A 14,043-nucleotide genomic window follows, 5' to 3' on the forward strand; every position below is an offset into this window, starting at 1 on the left:
AATTTTAATCTCTATTTCTGAGATACTGAAATTGTCAGTTTGGGTAGAATTAAACTCTTACACAGATCCTACATAAAAGATATCTTCCTGCATGGACTGGATGACCCTTGTGGTCTCTTCCAACTCTATGATTCTATGATTCTATGCTTTACATAGAAATTTACTGATTGGGAAACTAAGGCCTGTTACAGATTGCCAAAATAAAGCTGCTTCGGGTCTCTTTGGAGGTATGCTATTTAAATGATGCATGGGTCCTAAGAGTCCGGAGGTCACACCAAAGCCACACTCCATTCCTAAGCACTGGAATGCAGCTTTTGGTGCAGCTTCCGGATTCTTAGGATGCATGCATCATTTAAATAGCATACCTCCAAAGAGACCCGAAGCAGCTTTATTTTGGCAGTCTGTAACAGTGAGCTCGAAGACAAAGTGCAAAAAAAGATGTACAGTATAACAACAATAGAGGGAGATAGGAGAAACAGATGGAAGCATGATGAAAATCATAGAATCATGGAGTTGGAAGAGACCACAAGGGCCATCCAGTCCAACTCTCTGCCATGCAAGAATTCACAATCAAAGTGTCAGAACCAATTAAGATAAATAAATAATAAATAAAATTTTTATTTATATACCGCCCTTCCATTGATCAGGGCGGTGAACACAACGATAAAATACAGTACAGGCAGAGTTATAAAATACATGGATACAAAATTAAAAACAACTTAAAACCCCGATCAGCCATCCGTCTTGCCGACAAGATCAAGTATAATATTAGACATATCCAGTTATTTAATATTCCCTTCATGTATTCAGCTCATATATGATCACTGTTTTATGTTTAATATATATATATATATATTGATCTAGATAGTTCTGCGTGTTGAGACTTTGCATAGTGTTGGGGGTTGGAAAAATAAGGTGGAATATTAAGGGTGAGGTTTGGCTTGGTGTGACTGAAAATCAACTGTGCTTTTGTGTGTCTTTTTAGGCTTTTTCAGGTTTTAAATCCCGTTTTAAATCCTGTTTCTGCATGGGATGCCTCCTGTGTGATAAACTCATATGATAGTTATGGTGGTGTGAGAAACTTTTTTGTGCAGAATGGAGATCCTAGTTTCTTTTGTCTGACTGCCACCACATCCGCTCTAACCAATTTTGCAGGTTTCTGAACTTCTGCAAAACCTGCTTGAGCTTATACATGGGCAGGATGAATACACACACTATGGGCAATGATGGTAACTATATTATCTTTCTCTTTCGGGTAACCTGGGGTTTTCTGTGTCAAGACTTAGACTTGAGTATGCCTTGTATCCTGCTTTCCAGTTAACTGAAAATGTGGGGAGTAGGATAACATTATATGAGGGTCCTGGGTGCTGCATCTCCCCCTTTTCATTGCCACATCCCAATTTATTTGTAAGAAAAAACCCTTAAAATAGCCAATATCACTTTGAAGTCTTGGGGGATTATTATGGGTACCATTTTACCCAGCTTGGGGGGCTTCTCCCATCTTGAATCAAGTCCATACATGTTTTTATTTTTTAAATCAAAAACTAGGAAACAATGGCTATATGAATGTAAACCAGGTGGAAATGAGCTGAAAAAGTTTAATAATCCTCCCAACCATATTTAATGAACATATATTGGGGGAGGGACTCTTGTAGGTGCACACGCAGCCTTCTGAGTTTTGCAGGCTCATATGTTCCAGCATTTCACTGATGAAAGAGAGGACATTTGTGACCAAGCAACCTCAGTGTGGTCCAGATGGTAAATGTTTTTAAAGAGGAAGGGCACACAAGATGGAAGAAATTGCAGCAGTTTGCTTTTGTTTGAGTCTCCTGGGAAGGAAAGGATTCTCCCCCCCCCCCCTTTCTGCTGAGTTAATTGAGTCCACACTACTTTTGCATGTTGAACTCAGCTTCCAGAAACTGACATAAGCTTTAGACAAGGGAGGAAAGTGGAGGAGGAGAATGAAACTGGCACAGGTTAATACACACAGGTGTATTTGTATTTTACCTCTGCTGTAACCCACCTCAATCCTCAATAGGGAGAGGTGGGATGTATATTATTATTATTATTATTATTATTATTATTATTATTATTATTACTATTATTATTATTATTAGGATCTGAAAACATTGGTAAATTGTGTGCCAAATCAAGACAATTGGATGGTTTGTAGGGCAAGGAATTGTGCAATAGAGCACTGTACTCTACTTGCTTGATATAGGACCTTAGACAAATCATCCTTAAATCATTTTGACTGCAAAAAAAAGCCAGATTTTCAGACTGCAGTAAAATAATGTCACTGAAAAAGAATTGTTTTCACCCCTCAAAAGCCCTAAATTAGAAGAACGGTAGTTGATATACAGTACATCCAAGTTACACAGTGTGGAGAACCAAGAGTCAGCAACCCTGAAGCATGCATGAGATGCCTACCACTTTTTGCCTCATGTCCCTTTTCCAAAAGAGCTTGTAAAAAGCACAGCTAGTAGACCACAAGTTGAACATGAGTCAACAGTGCGATGCGGCAGCTAACAAGGCCAATGCGATTTTAGGCTGCATCAATAGAAGTATAGTGTCTAGATCAAGGGAAGTAATAGTGCCACTCTATTCTGCTTTGGTCAGGCCCCACCTGGAATATTGTGTCCAGTTCTGGGCGCCACAATTCAAAAAGGACATTGAGAAACTGGAGTGTGTCCAAAGGAGGGCGACTAAAATGGTGAAAGGTCTGGAAACCATGCCCTATGAGGAACGCCTTAGGGAGCTGGGGATGTTTAGCCTGGAGAAAAGAAGGTTAAGAGGTGATATGATAGCCCTGTTTAAATATTTGAAGGGATGTCATATTGAGGAGGGAGCAAGCTTGTTTTCTGCTGCTCCAGAGACTAGGACCAGTAGCAATGGATGCAAGCTACAGGAAAAGAGATTCCACCTGAACATTAGGAGGAACTTCCTGACAGTAAGGGCTGTTGGACAGTGGAACACACTTCCTAGGAGTGTAGTGGAGTCTCCTTCCTTAGAGGTCTTCAAACAGAGGCTGGATGGCCATCTGTCGGGGATGCTTTGATCTCAATTTCCTGCATGGCAGGGGGTTGGACTGGATGGCCCTTGCGGTCTCTTCCAACTCTATGATTCTATGATTCTATTTACAGGAGTAATAACACCTTTTAAAAATGGTATGCATCTTCCTGCTTTGTTAACAAGCAGATTAACAACTTTTCAGGGGGTTTCCAGGCAATTCAATCTGTTTAACCAAAGCAGGTAGGTAGATGCTTTCCATCGAGAGGGGGGAATCTTAAAGGTGATGAGCATTTGCCTTTTTCTTGCAGTGGGTGCAGAGAAAGTGACACTTAAATGTGTGGCTGTGCAAGCCTTTGGTGCATTTGGGGACAGTATGCCTCATCAAACTTCACAAGCTGACCTATTTTCTAATAAGGCCAAATTTAAACAAAGGCTTTCAGCAATGTAAAACAAAAATCTCAAAATACAGATGGGTGACTAAATCTCATTAGCTCTTCTTTTAGTAAATTTAATGTTTTGTTAAAATCTTTGAATTCCTGTCCAAAATCTTTAATGGATTTGGGACACTGCAACAAGGAATTTAATTAATTTAATTAATTAATTAATTAATTAATTAATTTGTTTTATTTATATACCGCTATTCCAAAGATCATAGCGGTGAACAGCAAGTAAGCTAATTAGCAAGTAAGCTAATTTGCCCCCAACAGTCTGGGTACTCATTTTAGCTCCCTCCTCGGAAGGATGCAAGCCTGAGTCGAGCTTGGGCCCTTTTGCTGGTCTTGAACTCACAACCTTGTGGTTTCAAGTGAATGGCTGCAGTACAGGCATTTAACCACTGTGCCACCAGTAGAAGCCATATCTTAACCAATTACACTATAAAATGTCTTCTTCAGATACCTCTTTATTTTCTAATTTATTTCCAACTCACATCCAGGTTTTCCAGTTTCCACCAAATCAGTTTTGTGACACAGGGCAACTCCTTCAGGGCCAAGATCTATATTCTAAAAATGGCACCACCATTTTTAGACTATAAAACTAAACATTCAGTGTTGCGCAGGTATGGGGCAGATTTCTCTAGGATATGGCCCTATAAATTTTTAAAAAACAAACAAACAAACCAGTTGATTAGAGATTGACTTCAGAATATCCCTGCTGCTTAGAATATCTGAATATGAATTTTCTTTTCAAGTAAAACATCATATACAACTATAAAATCATTTTGGTCTGAGTTATGTAGCCCCAGGTACAGTATCTCTAAATCAAAAGATGTGGAATCAAATTTGAGGACACAACCAGAGACCTATGGCCCTGGTAATTACCAACGAGGTAAATTCATATGGCTACTGTAAAATAACGCAGGGTTGGGAGGGTATGTATGTCACTGTACTTCTTGCAAAACAAATGTAGTTACTTTCGTACTTAGCAAGATATTGGGAAGGGCCAAAAGAAATTTCTTTCCAAGATGGATTTGGATAATATGTCTATAGCTGGCTACTTCTGGTCTAGTTACCTGTTCCAAGTCTTTGGAATGGAGAGGCAAAGCCAACCTGCTCATCCAATTAAGAGTCAGGCAAAAACCAAAACAAAACACTAACTACTAGACTAGATCAGAAACTGTCAACAGCGTGTGAACTGATTCCCGGTGGTTTCGTCTCATTCTTCTTCAGCAGAGTGCTTCCAGGTCATTCTGTACTCTTGCTATCTCCCCACCACCACTTTAGCTATTTTTGCCATCTGTTTTTCTCATGATAGCACAGGGACAAACTGCCCTAGGAACCTCTGTAATATACAGCCGACTGTACCACAAACTGAGCTTTCCAAATTCCTTATTCTTTCCCCTCTTGTGCACCCTTCCTGTTGAGTTTATATATGGCTTATTCTTTGCCATACTCTACTCTTGGCAAAGTGTAAGAATAGAAATCTTCATATATATTTTTTATCCTTGCATACAGAACAAAAGGTTTCTGTTGTTTTATGCTCCTGTGGGAGAAATCAAATGCTACTGTACAGTTCTTTAGAGGTGTCTGAATTCTGGAAAGTCTTTCAGGGTACAGTATTATTCTGTTGTCAAAATGCATGTGATTTTTTTGTGCAAAACACCTAATTTTTTACACAGAAAATATGTTTTCTAGTCTGGAAACATGGTTTCCACACCAAACACCGATTTTGCAAAGAAAAGATGTTTTCTGTGCACAAATTATGTGCAGAAAAGCACGCACATAGTTCTGTATAGAATAATTCCCCAAAATACTTTCTTAAGTGCTAAGGATCTATACTGTTCTTTTATTCTTCTTGGGAAAAGTTTCTGAAGCATAAAGAAACCCATTATTCTGCCTGGAAATGAAATATAATGAATATTATTTCCATCTCTAGCAAAGAGAAACTGAAATGGACAGAAAGATTTGTGGGTAGTGGGACAAACAGGAAAATTCTGCCACTGGAAAGAGAAATACTGTAAAAGGAGCTTGGATCTATCTAAAGGATATTAAATGCCAAAATAACCCACAAAAAACTATGGATGCTGGCCATGAAAGCCTTCGACTTCACAGCAACCTGGTTTGTTTCCTTTGGGGTTTTTGATCTAGTCAAGAGGATATTTTTAAAATAATAACAACACAAGCAGTATCAAGTCTTATATCAGATGCAAACACTGCAGGTCTCATATCAGATAAACTGTTGTGGCTTCATCCAATGAAGACTTCTCAAAACTGTAGTTTAATGATAAGGCTGATAATTCTGACTTGTTTCTCCCACAGAACTGGATTTCCCAGGATTCCTAGGAAGACTGGAGCTGATTCCACACTAGAAATATAATTCAGCACCATTCTGCATTATCTTGCATTATTTTTTGACTCTCTTTAGCATCAAATTTACCATAATAATACACACCAAATGTGCATTGAGAGCCACTCCATTTCCTTTCCTGAGCTCACTTCAGCACAAAAATGAAGTATCCCACCAGTTCCATGCGATCATTGCCCCAGGTTATTTTTGGTCACATTTACACACTCAGGCATGCATTACACCTATCAACCAATAGGCTTTCATGTTTGTTTGTCAGTCTAACCACCCACCTTGCATTCTCATCGGACACCTATGCCCCAGTGAGTGATCATGAGTAAGCAAGTGCCTTTAAGAGTGTCTCCCAACACAGACACATTAATTAATTAATCAATCTAATGGTTTAATATTTAGGCAGTAAGATCAAAAACATCAGTCCCACATTTCTCAAAGGCTCTCAAATCTTAGGCAGGGTTATGAAACAGGATGGAAAAAGGTGAGGGGAGGAGGAGGAGGAGGAGGAGGAGGAGGAGACGGGCAACAAATGTAAAGTTGGTTACATTATATTAGTTACATTACTGGAAAGGCATTTTTCTGCAGATGTCAAAACTCCTCCAGTTGAGAATGGGTGGACAAAAAAGGGGTGAGAGAAGGAAGAAGCTCTCTACAATTTCACAAGGGGTCATAGGGAATCGATAGAAATCTAACCTAATCATGGGTATGAATTTATTTGCTAGAGTGGATCAGACCTGGAGTAACTTAATCAGTTATTTCTCTGCCCTTACAGTGTGTGATCTATCCCCCAACCCAGGTGTTGACTGCTGCCTGAAATGGCCTCTTGGCTAGGATCGTTTGTGCATGGAAGAATGTTCATATATGTTATATATGATGTTTTACTTGAAAAGAAAATTTATGTTCAGAGATTTCACCTCAACATTAGGAGGAACTTCCTGACAGTAAGGGCTGTTTAACAATGGAACACACTCCCTCAATGGTGGAGTCGCCCTCCTTGGAGGTCTTTAAGCAGAGGCTGGATGGCCATCTGTTGGGCATGCTTTGATTGAGAGTTCCTGCATGGCAGTGGGGTTAGACTGGATGGCTCTTGGGGTCTCTTCCAACTCTAGGATTCTTTGATTCTAGGATTCTATGAAGAAGGAAGAAACCAGAAGCTGGGGTGGGAAAGAAACCTTCATTTTCTCTTCTGCAATTAAAATCATTCCTGGATTTTGACCCTGAGTTGAACTCAAGCCTGATTCAAACTAGATCTACCCATACAAGAGGAAATGATTTGGCAGAATGGGTAGAGGATTTCATTCATGTTCCCCTAATTTATGAAATCCCTGCAAACACAAAATCAGGATGGTGGGTATGGATTAGCTTGATCTGCTAGATTCTTCTTATAGACTTTAGACATATTATAAACAAAAACAAAAACAACCTTTCCTACCTCTACTTTGAAGAAACACTGTTCATTTTACCACCTATAGACTATGCCTCCTCCTTCTGCATGGTTAGAACTAGCCCTACATTTTAAGTCTGCATGCAGGAAGAGTCAAAACACTCCACAATACCACTCTGGATATGAGAGGGAAAAAAACAAGCAAGCAAACTTGGGGGGGGGGGAATTATAGATTTCTGAAAATTGTTCTCATATGTGTTTTGACAATACATAGAATGCTACTGGCTTTAGTAATACACCCCATTTAAATGTCTTTTTATGTTTAAAATAACATTCATGAAATAACAGATTGCCACTAATGGAAGTGGGCATACATTTCCCTCAAGCTAAGGAACTACATTTGCCAAAGCAAACTTCCTTTTCACTTGCCTGAGGATTGTGCCTCTCAAGAATTTGAAACTGTCAAAAGACATCAAGATTTCTAGTCAAAAAGAATGTAAGGAGCCACAAACCAAAAAAAGTTTTCATTCAAGTAGCAGTTTTCCTCTCCAAAGCACAAATTTCCCTGCCATTCTCACACTGACTTTTGCATAGCAAAGGATTCGGTCTACATCTGCATTTCCCAAACTCTGGTCAACAGAACCCACCAGTCAATCTCAGCTCACTTTCAGGTAGGTTTCAGTGCTGCATCATCCCTAGCTCCTCTTTGAGAAAATTTCATTTGTGCAAAACCCTTGTCTTTATACAAAAGGACCCCACATCTTCAAACAGAAAACACTGCGTTCCATTAAACAACCCACAATTTTCTGCACAGAATGTTGGATTTTGACAAAAGAAGCCTGTGAAAAACACAGAAATGAGCAAACCTTTCATAATCCCCCCACTGAAGAGAAAACCTTTGAACATATTCGTTCTTATACGGAAGAACATGGTAATTAAAGAATTACATCTCTCTTCTGGACATGTACACACACAGGAAGACAGAGACAAACTCACACAACTTACCTCACAGGAAGCAATGCAATGAATGGCTTTTGGATCTGGATGCCACTCCAATCTTCCAGTGCACACGATACTCTGAAGAGAGGCAGAAGGAGTTTCATGTGAACCAGAAAGCAATGTCCAGCACACTACTGAATTTACTTTTAGCCATTTAAGGTGTTTTTGCACCACATTTCTTAATTTCATATCCCAGGATAATGTGCCATTACAATAAATATTAAATATTCCCCGATTAGAGGAATATTAAATATTCCTCTAATCATTATCTTATTAGGGTTTATTTTATTTTATTTTAATGCCACCTTTCTCCCAGAAGGGACCCAAGATGACTCTCAAATAAAAATATTTTTTAAAAAATTACAATAAAATTTAAAACAATTGAAATCATCTAAGAACAGTTTGTTTTCTCTTTCAATGATCTGAGTGTGAAAATGTATGCTGCTTTTCTCCCAGAAAGGACCCAAGATGGGAACCCAGGTAGCTCACAGATAAAAACATTTTTACAAATTACAATAAAATTAAAAACAATTAAAATCATCTAAGAACCTATAATCTATTTTCTCTTTTAACCATCTGAGTGTGAAAATCTATCAAGTCCAAGAAGCATTATCATTTTGTAATTTGGTTCTGAAAACCTCAGGACTGGCATTTTCTTTATATGAAAACATCTAGATTTTCAGGCTTCATGGTTTTAGAGATATGTTTGAAATGTAGAAGTAATGACTGCAGTGTGAGAAGCTCCTATGACTTGCCCATCCACTGATCCCTGCAAGCTGGCCTCTGGATATTCAAGTATAATGTCTTAATATCTTACACTTTCTTCTCCTAGTGTCCCAAATATTCCAAACTTTTCAAAATCCATAAATAAGAAAGACCAGCATGTACATTTATTGAGGTGATACAAAAACAATCTAAGTGGCACTCATGTTTATGATCTTTTACATATACTCTGATCTTTTGTTGGTGCAAACTTGAATTTACTTGAGGAAACAACATAATGTATTAAATCAGTGAGAAGACTTTAATCTGTTGTTGTTGTGTGCCCTCAAATAGCTTCCAATTTATGGCAGCCTTAAGGCAAACCTATCACAGGGTTTTCTTGCCAAGAGTTGTGCAGAGGGGGTTCTCCTTTGCCTTCCTCTGAAGCTGGCAGAGTGTTATTTGCCAAAGGAGACCCAGTGAGTTTCCATGTCTGAGTGATGATTGAAACCCTTGTCTCCAGAGTCTTAATCCTGCATTCAATCCACTCCACCACGCTGTGTCTCAGTTTTTAATCTACATCTTGAAAAATGAACTAATACAGCTATGTAAAGTTAAAGGCTTTCATGGCCGGCATCCATAGTTTTCTGTGGGGTTTTCAGGTTATATGGCCATGTTCTAGAAGAGTTTATTCCTGACATTTCAGAGAAGATGCTAGCCACAGATGCTGGCAAAACATCAGGAATAAACTCTTCTAGAAGATTGCCACACAGCCCAAAAAACCCACAAACATCTAATACAGCTATGCTTCATGCTATAGGCCTGTTACAGACAGCCAAAATAAAGCTGCTTCGGGTCTCTTTGGAGGCATGCTATTTAAATGATGCATGGGTCCTAAGAGTCCGGAGGTTGCGCCGAAGCCACACTCCATTCCTAAGCACTGGAGTGCAGCTTTGGTGCAGCTTCCGGATTCTTAGGATGCACGCATCATTTAAATAGCATACTTCCAAAGAGACCCAAAGCCACTTTATTTTGGCCATCTGTAACAGGCCATCGTTTCCAATACAGAAACGTGTAATATATATATGTGTGTGTGTGTATCTTGTCACATGTGACAATTAGAAGTATGTATTTCATTGTATGAGTATGCAACAAAATTAACACCTGTGTAATTAGCATATACAACTCTCAGTGTGTAGATATTATGATAGACAAACAGACAAAAATATATTTTTGACACATTACAAATATGCTTTCGGAGTTTAGAAGTGGCTAAAGTAGCCTTCTTTCTGACTCCAGGCAAAGAAAAGAAACTAATATGCTTTGCAGAAATATTCATTTTGTCTCCAACATTTTTCACAGTGCCAGAAAACACCTCCACTTTGGGTTGAATTTTCAACACTCCTTGCAGAAACATTCACTTATTCATGTCCCCATTCCTAATTGCTCTGAGTTATGCCATCACATAGCCAAGTCCATTGGCTACGTAACATTGGCTGCATAACACTGTGATGTCACCCCACTTACACAGCAATGCTTGATTGGACCAGATCACTCAAATGGCTAATCCAGGGATTAGCATCAAAAAGCAGCAGCCGTAGATGAAAAATGAACCAAAAAGGACTGGAAAAGATACATAACTGAATATAATAAGTATTTTTCTTGGCAAATTTGTATCCCACTGAAATTGCTAGTTTCTACCTAAAAATCAATGGGGGATTATTCACAGGAGGACTTGGAACTGAGTTGAATGCTGATGAGAAATTTCACCCGGCTGTGCCCAGACCAAAGAGAATTAACATTTTTAAATCCCCAACCCCTCTCTATTGGTCTCCCCATCCCACTGTCTTTTGTACGGCAGATACATCTTGCATAAAGGTTATGCCATTAAATCTGATAGACAACCAAGTCAATGTCACCAACAATGTACAGAAAGATCCAGAATATTTTAAAGAGAGAGAAAAACATGTTTTTGTTTTTTGTGAAAGCTTCTGCCAAGGAAGGATATTTTTGTTTCATCCCTGTTTGTGTCCTTGCCATTTTCCCAGAATGCTTCTACCTCACAAGATTTGGAATCAGAAAGAAGAGCATTCCAGGAAAAAGCAGCAATTAGATAACTCCGACTCAAGACCTTCCTCCAATTCAGTACTGCAGGCCCCACAAAGAACACTTTTAAATGCATCTATGGAATCCCATTCTCCCCAGCTGAAAAGTATCCATGTGGTAGTGTCCAAAGGTATGAAATGCTAATAATTCCCACTCTTCCCGAAAGTGGCTGGGAGGAACATGGCAATCCAGGATGGGAACTCTGCTTCTGAGAATACTATCTGCTCCACAATTATTTCCCCTTTTCCTTCTGCCTTCAATAGTCTACCATTTCATTCTAAGAAGTACTTTTTGCAATAGACCCCGTTTAGGGTAAACAAAGAAGTTGTAAGATTTCAAGTAATTTAACCATTCCACTGGGTGAAACCCAGGATGATGTTTTCTAATCTTCCAGTTTGGAAGAAACTGGAAATCAAAGCCAGAGATTCAAAACCAACACATATTAAAACAGCTTGGAAGAGAACTTCAGCTGAATACCACACAGAATCCAGATACAGTTCCAGAGCAATGATTTTGCTGTATTTCATTTCACTCCTTCCTACTAAAATATTCATATTTGTACCTTTTTCAGACATGAACATTTCGTTGTTCCAAAAACTGTCAGTCTGGAAAGAAATCAGGAAGAAATACAATATATATACCGCCCAAATGTATGGCCAAGGAACAAAACCGTGGAATATTCTATCTATTCATTTTACTCCATGAAAGCACTGGTTTTGAGTAGAAAAGACAAGGAAGTACTTCAGTCTATAATTTTTGCTGCTGTTTATAGCCATTAATACCCCACTGTCCTTCTCTGTTGCAGCCCTGAGAGTCATTTTTTTCTCATTTCCACAGCTTATTGAGTTGTTGAACAAATGAACATGTGAAATGAATGAAATGCATTTGAGTAGTAGCATCAGCAATAGTCCATGGATCAAATGGGGTGGTAGCCCACAAATGATGGAAGAAGATGGTGCCAGCTCATTCTGAGCCAGCAAAGCAAGTGAAAGAAATGCTTCCTCTACTGATCATATAGATGAGGGCAGCCAATCAGAGATCATTCTTTGAACAGAAGGGTTTTTCTCAGCCCTTTCAAAATAAATCACAATGAGAGCCAATTTAGATTTTTTTTAAAAAAAAAGATAAAACAAAGGATAAATCCCTTATTTTTTTCCAGAAATAAATGATTGAGCTTCCTTCCAAAAAATACAGTTAATAATAATAAAATGTATTTATATTTCCCACCTCTCCAAAGATTGAGGCGGGATTACAGCAAAAGTAATACAAAATAATACAAATAATACAAAATATTTATACATCATTAAAAACTAACACTTCATTTACCAATTCTTATTACTGCTCTAAAACCTATCTTTCCCTAAACAAAGTTGAGAGTGGATTCTTCTCATTAGCTTTCATACAAAGTCTGTTGGGTAAGCCCACCGAAAGAGGTCTGTTTTGAGTGCTCTCTTAAAGGCCTCTAAGGAGGTAATACCACGGATCTCTTCTGGTAGGCTGTTCCATAGTGTTGGGATCGCTGCTGAAAACGCCCTGTGGGAAGTTGTGATTAACCTGGTGTTACAATGTTCTAGCAAATACTTCCCTGATGTTCTAAGAGTGCGAGGAGGATTGTGTAGGGAGAGGCGTTTGCATAAGTAACTCGGGCCCAAGCCATGTAGGGCTTTAAAAGTAATAACTAAAGCCTGTTTTGTGCCTGGAAGACAACTGCCAGCCAGTAGTATGGTCAAACCTAGATGTACCGGTGACCAATCTGGCTGCGGATATTTTGAACCAGTTGAAGCTTCCAGACTTGATATAAGGGTAGAGCGCATTACAGAAGTCCAAATGAGAGATTACCAGTGCAAGCACTACTGCTTCTAGGTCCTTTTGGTCCAGGTAGGGAAGCAGTTGGCATATCAGCTGAAGCTGATACCAGGAACTCCTAGCAGTCGCATCTATATGAGATGACAACTGTAAAGATGGATCGAGGAGCACTCCCAAACTGAGAACTTTGTCCTTTGGGGGAAGTGTGACCCCATCCAGGACAAGCTGACAAATCTCCTTTCCCAAACTTGGGGCACCTATTGCGATTACCTCTGTTTTCTCTGGATTCAGCCTGAGTTTGTTTTCCCTCATCCAGCCCATTACCGACCCAAGGCAGGCCTCTAGAGAAGAGATGCACATCCTTAGTCACTGCAGTAGTTAGTGACAGGGAGAGATAGATTTGGGTGTCATCAGCATACTGATAACACTGCGCCCCATGCCTCCAGATGATCTCTCCCAGTGGCTTCATCCCAGCCTTGGTGAGGAGAGCAGACACCACAAACCTTCCTCCTCTTTCTCTTTTTCTTCCTCCTCCCCCCAAGAAAGGGCACCTATGGCAGGAGCCAGTGGGATAAAGGTGGCAGAGGCCAGTAAAGAGGCACCTAAGTACTCACTGATAGCCCTGCCGCCAGCCTCACTGCTACCACCACTACTCCCAATGACCAGGACTAAGTCTCCCTGGGGAACTGGGAATGCCAACACCTCTGACAAATGTTACCTGGTGCAGCACACACCTCCTGCACCCTGACAGTCATGTCACAAGTGAGGGAGCTCCTCTTTACCTGGACTCTGGTAGGCTTCAATCTGTGGTCCATGGTATCAGCAGTGACATTTTCAGGTAGCATCACAGGGTCTCTTGGAAGTATCAGACAGGAAGGGGTGCACACAGCCCCTGGAGTGGAGGAGAAAAGACTGAGATTGTTTGGCATTATTGATTTCTATAAGGAACATGATTTTGCATACTGCTCTGAAAAGTCACAACAACACTCCTGCATGTAAATTGTCTTCTGAAAGAGGCTTCAGCAGTTTGCACAGAACTATGAGAATCTTACCTTTCTTTTCTTCTTTTAAGGGAGAGATTCTAGACCATGTGACCACAAAGAAAAAGTTTTAAATAATTAGCACCCTATCTCTCTTATTCTTTTTTGGCTATAATCATAACAAAGAAATGGTTCAGGAAAGGGTTCAGGGTCAGGATTTCCTCCCTACCACCATCAGCATCTGCTGCACCTCCTTGG

At 39.6% G+C, this 14,043-nt stretch overlaps 1 protein-coding gene across 1 annotated transcript in view; it reads right to left on the minus strand.

The window, feature by feature from the left end:
* The window catches only part of PAPPA2 (pappalysin 2), a 170,232-nt gene that overhangs the window by 14,883 nt on the left and 141,306 nt on the right, over nt 1–14,043 (minus strand). The window contains exons 19-20 of the mRNA XM_042464359.1: nt 13,588–13,697; nt 8,198–8,269 (exon numbers count right to left, since the gene is read on the minus strand). Coding sequence (XP_042320293.1) covers nt 8,198–8,269; nt 13,588–13,697 — 182 coding nt within the window. The remainder of the gene's footprint in view (nt 1–8,197; nt 8,270–13,587; nt 13,698–14,043) is intronic.

This window comes from Sceloporus undulatus, chromosome 4 (assembly GCF_019175285.1).
Source record: "Sceloporus undulatus isolate JIND9_A2432 ecotype Alabama chromosome 4, SceUnd_v1.1, whole genome shotgun sequence".
In the NCBI taxonomy this organism is placed as follows: domain Eukaryota; kingdom Metazoa; phylum Chordata; class Lepidosauria; order Squamata; family Phrynosomatidae; genus Sceloporus; species Sceloporus undulatus.